Here is a 6,000-nt window from a genome sequence, read left to right as displayed (position 1 = left end):
TGTAAGTGGGTGTTGGTTTTAAAGTACTTGACATTGTACTTTTGTCTGTGTTCTTTTTAAGCAACTGTTAATTTAAGTCAATGTTTGGCATAACAGATTTGGAAAACAGATTTAAGACACTAGTGTATCTGTCTTCCCCTTTCTTGTTGGGCATCATGCAAGCATAGCACAAAGAGCCAAAAGAGATCCATTGGATTGTATCCAAAGTTGCACCAGTGGAAGGCTGTGGGTACAACAGATCCTTCCCTTCCTCTCTTCCTCACTGTGTCCCCTGAAAAGAGGGTGGGGGGTGAGGACACCTCCCAAACACCATGGGTTGTGTCATATGGGGCTGCGGCAGGGATGTAAGAAGGCTGCAATTTCCGTTCTGACTAATAGTCATTACAATCAGCACTGTTTCCATTCCGCTACAATTCGGTTTCCACTAATGTTATGTTATTTGTCTCATTGACTACTATTTAACTATTTAAGTTACGTAAGTTACTTAGCTTATGCAACTATTTATGTAACTTATGTAACTGTCATTCATTTCAATATAAAGGAAATGTCAAAACAATGTAAATAAGTTCATTGATTAAGTATTGTAATTAAACAACAACAACGATGTGAACAAGTATTGGTCGCATTCACTTCACCAATTTCTATTCCTGACTACTGACAAACATGTGAACTGCAGTCATTTCTATGTTCTGTTCCATTTTTGTTGGCATTCCTAGGCTGTAATAGGAGGGGAGAGTTGCCCCAAATCAGGCAGAATAATCTTGTGTCAGTGGACTGCAAGATTCCTGTACTTGATTTTGAGCAATTCCTCCTTCCCACGGCAGTCCCACACGGCACAACTCACAGTGTTCCTCTCCAACCCTCCAAATAAACTTGAAGGAGAGGGTCTGTAGAGAGGAAGGTTGCCAGAAAGTTTGCCTTTGGCTCATGCAATGTTGGATCCAACCCATTCTTTCCAAATGGGCACCTTAATCCATTACGTGTTTGTTCAGTTGGTGCTCAGAGAGCACAAATGCTGACTAGAAGAAACTGTGCTGTATGGCTTTTCTCCCCGATCTTGGCATCTAGGTACAAGGGAAGTATGTATTTGTCACAGTTTCCCTCACCCTTCTTCTGTTCACACACCAACTCTGTGGATAAGTTAACAGAGGGAGATTGTTCACTCTTGAGCTTCATGGCTAAAGGGGCATTTCAGCCTAGTCCAACTCTATCCATTACTACACCACTGACAAGTGCCCAAATGCCACAGAAGGAAGCTAGCCAGGATCAGGTCCACATGGTAAAAAACCTCTGTTTTCCCCATGGTGCAGTACAGTGGCCATTGAAAGATGCCCGATTAGTCTTCTCCCCACTTGTGATCTTGTGATCCACAGCAAGTAGTATTCAGAAGCATACTGCCTCTGCTACTATATATAGCAACATGACTAGTGGTCATTGACAGACCTATTATTTTGTTTCTGTTGTTGTTGTTGTCTAATCTCCATGAAATGCTTCTGGATTGACACTGCATATAAAAGGGTTCCTGTGTTCCTGCCTTTAAAAGCTCGTGATAATCTGAGGACTCATCCATGGCTCAGCCTCTCTTTGCTGCTGAATCGGAACAAACTGCAATCAGGTTTTGCACAGTTTGCTGTTTGTTCCGATTCACCAGTAAAGAGTGTGTTTTCCTGGGGAAAGAATGTTTTCCATTCTTTCTAGGCATGGAACAAGTGGAAGTACAGACAAGCCCTCAGTGTAGCCTGGGATATTTGAACTGCTTCAAAATCTGCCTTCAGCAGTTCACAATTTTTTCTCGCAACCTACATGCTTGAAATTGGTCAAGTAGGCAAGTGTTGGCAGATTCTAAGCTAGAAGGCTAGCACTTTGGGCCATTAAGTCTTTTACATTGCAGGCATGGAATTACCTGTTTCAGGCTGCAATCCAGTACCCACTTACCTGGGAATAAACCTCATTGAGCTCAATGGGACTTAATTCTGGGTAGACACGTATTGGATCGCAGTGTTAGGTGCTGCTTTCTGTAGTCCATCAATATTTCTTCACAGTTTGGTAATACTGACACCCCACCCTCTGACCTCTCATATTTTTTTAGGTCCTTTTAACCATATCAAGTCAAGTCTATTAGGATCTACATCGGATTCAAACCTCAACAAGTACAGCACCATCAACAAGATCCCCCAGCTCACTCTGAACTTTTCCGATATCAAAAATGAAAAAAAAAGTTCATCGCCTCCATCTTCAGAGAAAACAATTATTGCACCCAAAGTGAAAGACAGAACACACAACGTAACTGAAAAGGTTACACAGGTAGGATATATTCTTTTATATAAACTTTAGAGTGGTTCTGTAAAATTTGTTTTAATGTGAATGGTGTTGCGGATTTCATTCCAGCTTTAGTCTTCAGACTAGTTCATGCATTCTTTTTCTAAGCAAGTCCTTTAGAAAACAGTCACATTTATTCACATGCCTCCTTCACATTCTTTTATGCACCAAGAGAAATGAGGCTGTGGAGTGGGTCCTCTCTGGGGTTACATGGGGGAAATCCTTGCTGATGTAGGAATAATATGTTTGCATCAAGGTGCATGAAATTTTCTATGCAGGAGATGCCCCCAGTGCCTGATTACAGTAAACATTTTCATTTAGATAATTCTTCATATCTATCATCTCTGTAATCCTTACAACAGGGACGTGGGTGGCCTAGGACTTGCCGATCAGAAGGTCGGCGGTTCGAATCCCCGCGATGGGGTGAGCTCCCGTTGCTCGGTCCCTGCTCCTGCCCACCTAGCAGTTCAAAAGTACGTCAAGTGCAAGTAGATGAATAGGTACTGCTCCGGCAGGAAGGTAAACGGCGTTTCCGTGCGCTGCTCTGATTCGCCAAAAGCGGCTTAGTCATGCTGGCCACATGACCCGGAAGCTGTCTGCGGACAAATGCCAGCTCCCTCGGCCAATAAAGCGAGATGAGCGCTGCAACCCCAGAGTCGGCCATGACTGGACCTAATGGTCAGGGGTCCCCTCTACCTTTTTTAATCCTTACAACAGTGCTATAAGGTGAGCCCTGGACTTATGATCTTTCTTCTGCCTTGACTGTGACACTGGGAAACATTTTCATATGACTGTTACGTTTCTCTTCCTCTTCAAGAAATGTATAGCTACTGGAGAAAGTGAGAGAAAGGGGACAAATTGGTTCTTTCTGCCTGGAGATCAACCAACAACTTGAACCTAACTAGATTTGTGTATTTTTTCAAATGATGCTCCAAACATTGCACTTTGTTTGTCACTTGTAAAATATTTTGAGAACATAATTTGCAAACGGGCCATTGACCTAACACAGATAGGTCATTGGCAACATGTTCTCTTTTTTTCTTACCAGATTTTCCCCTGAAAAAGTAAATTGGGATTAAATGGGGAAAACATCAACTGGAATTTGGGTGCCAACAACACTGTGTGGGCACGGCAAAAAACTTGCCATCATGAGAAGTACTCATTCACAATAAACACCCATCTGGAAGCACACTTAGTCTCTTCTCGGTCTAATCCAGAATGTCTTGTTGAACATGGAGATCATTTTGCTGCGTATTTGCAGAATCTACTTGTATAGATAGTGTAAATCCAGTTTCTTCCTCTCTCTCTCTCTCTCTCTCTCTCTCTCTCTCTCACACACACACACACACACACACACACACACACCTTCATGCTGGTGTGATAAATTAATGCCAAAATACGCAATTCCAATTCACTAGCTATTCCGTATCAGAGATTAGTGTCTTAAAGGGGGGAAATTGATCTATACTTAAATGAATAACATAATCATTTACACATTTATACAAGACCCTGGCAGAATCAGTTTAGGACAGTCTGACTTGCCAGGAACTCTACAGCTCACTAAATTTAAAATTAAATTTGAAGTGCTCCCCAAGATGCCAAGAATACTTCACAGAATGCTTCCAGGGCAATTTAGCTCATGTTTCTATTCTCTTTATAGTTTTATAAAATTCTGGTCCTGGTGCTTGCTTTACAGTATTTCTTCTGAGGATGAGAAAGAGACAAAGAATCAAGGAGTGGTTTCCTTCCCACGTATAACCTTTTCTCATTCATCATTCCCAGTTTTTGTGTGCTCGGTGCCTTCAGCACACTGTGTGCGTGACACTTTACAGAGTACGAGAAGACAGGTCTCTGCCCCCAAGGAACTTGGGGCCGGGTCATAGCTCAGTGGTACAGCATCTGCTTTGCTTGCAGAAGGTCCCAGCTTCAAATCCCAGCATCTCCACATAGTGCTGGAAGAGAGCCCTATCCAAAAGCTACCTGTCAGTATAGACCAGGTGTGGCTAACCTTTGGCCCTCCTGATGTTTTTGAACTACATCATCTATGGCCGTTGACCATTGGGAATTGTAGTTCAGCAATATCTGGCAGGCCAAAGGTTTTGCACACCTGGTGTGGACAATTCTGAGCTAGATCAGGTGTGTGAATGATTTGGCATCAGACAGCTTCCTATGCTACTCTGAACTGGCAGTCTATTCCATCTGCTTAGAGTTTGAGGAACCCCTGAAATTTAGAGTTGTTCCCATTTTGACGGGACTGTTACAACCCATATGAAGTTTCCCCATCACCCTGACCCTTTATCCTGAACCTTCAGGTTGCAGGTGATGGGAAAGACCTTTGCCCAAGACCCTGGACAATCATTGCTGGTCAGAGTAAGACAGTCCTGGGCTAGATGGGCAAATTGTCTGATCTGATATAAGGCAGCTCCTTATGTTCATATACATGAAGGGGTGTCAACATTGCATCCCATGGCCTTAAATGCTACACCTATTGGCAGTGACGGTGTCACACATTTGCTCTTCATCGTTCACTTCACTTTCTTCTGCCACATAAAGAAAATGTGGTGTCCCTTCCTTTTATTGATGCTGCGGCCTTGCCTTTGATCTTCCTGGGCAGAGAAGGGCAGAGTAAAGTTTGAAGAACTTCAGTGAAAAATATAGCAGTGGCCAGCGGGATGAAGCAGGAGGGACATTGCTAACTTGGCTTCCCAATGCTGTGGTCACTTCTGGTAACTGGGAGGGTGAGAGGCAAGGTGGCAGAAAGGTCAACACAGTGCGAGAGCAGCAGCAGAGCCAATCTGACACTCCTGACTCTTCCTTTCACTGCACCAACCTGCCCTCTCAGTTATCAGCAGCATGCCATGTGGTTATATATAGGGGCCATGTAAGTGACACCCAGCCTACTGTGCCAGCCACCAATGGAAGGAGAATGTCAGTAAATAATTTTAATGTTGCAAGGGAACGAAACAAAAAGAAGCATGTGAGGCCAACTGAACAGGTGGTGGGGTGTTCAGTGGATCTTTTTGATTTAGCACAGTCCCCCCCCATTTTAATACTACCAGATGTGCAAATATTTATCACCTGTCCAATCCAGTGTGCCTCACACAGCATTTGTTATTCCAGGTGGTAATTATTCAGTATGCAAATTTTCCAAATAGGAATTAGCAGCACTGGTGATCTGTCCCACTGTCTGAAGATTAAGTTCTGTGAATTTATTAAGTTGTAAATGTTATCTGTGTTTGTCATTTTGGTGGGGGCATTTTAGTCGTGCGTTCTTACGTGCTATTCCAAAAGGATTGAGTGTGTGCTTGTGTTGGCATGCTAAAATGGCTAACTGCTGGTGAATCCTAAATCAGGGGTTGTCAGCACATTGTTTGTGGGTCCCATGACACCTCTGAAGGCCTTCATTGATACCCCCTAGGACAACGGCTGCAGACTCAAAGCTTTCAACTTAAAAAATAAAAGTATAGCCTTACTGAAAGGAAAGATATAAAGCAAAATGTGCAGGAACCCTTCTACAGTAAGCGATTTCTGTGAGATGAGACAAGCCAGATTGTAGTCAAGATGCATCTTTCCTGTGGTGTGTCTGTTTGAGTTCAGATCATCCCTAGACCCCTAGATATTATTTTCTGCAAATGATACTATGCAATAATGTGGGAGGGTGTATAATAATCCCCTCCCCAG

At 43.1% G+C, this 6,000-nt stretch overlaps 1 protein-coding gene across 12 annotated transcripts in view; it reads left to right on the top strand.

The window, feature by feature from the left end:
- KCNH7 (potassium voltage-gated channel subfamily H member 7) overlaps nucleotides 1-6,000 on the top strand; it is a 272,670-nt gene that overhangs the window by 198,388 nt on the left and 68,282 nt on the right. For all 12 annotated transcript variants that reach the window (XM_081870829.1, XM_081870827.1, XM_081870825.1 and 9 more), the window contains one exon: nucleotides 2,090-2,304. In XM_081870829.1, the coding sequence (XP_081726955.1) occupies nucleotides 2,090-2,304 (215 nt within the window). The remainder of the gene's footprint in view (nucleotides 1-2,089; nucleotides 2,305-6,000) is intronic.

The sequence above is a fragment of the Podarcis erhardii genome (assembly GCF_964252035.2).
Source record: "Podarcis erhardii genome assembly, chromosome: 1".
Classification (NCBI taxonomy): Eukaryota; Metazoa; Chordata; class Lepidosauria; order Squamata; family Lacertidae; genus Podarcis; species Podarcis erhardii.
Note: the sequence above shows the minus strand (reverse complement) of the source record. Positions and strands in the feature narration are given on the sequence as shown.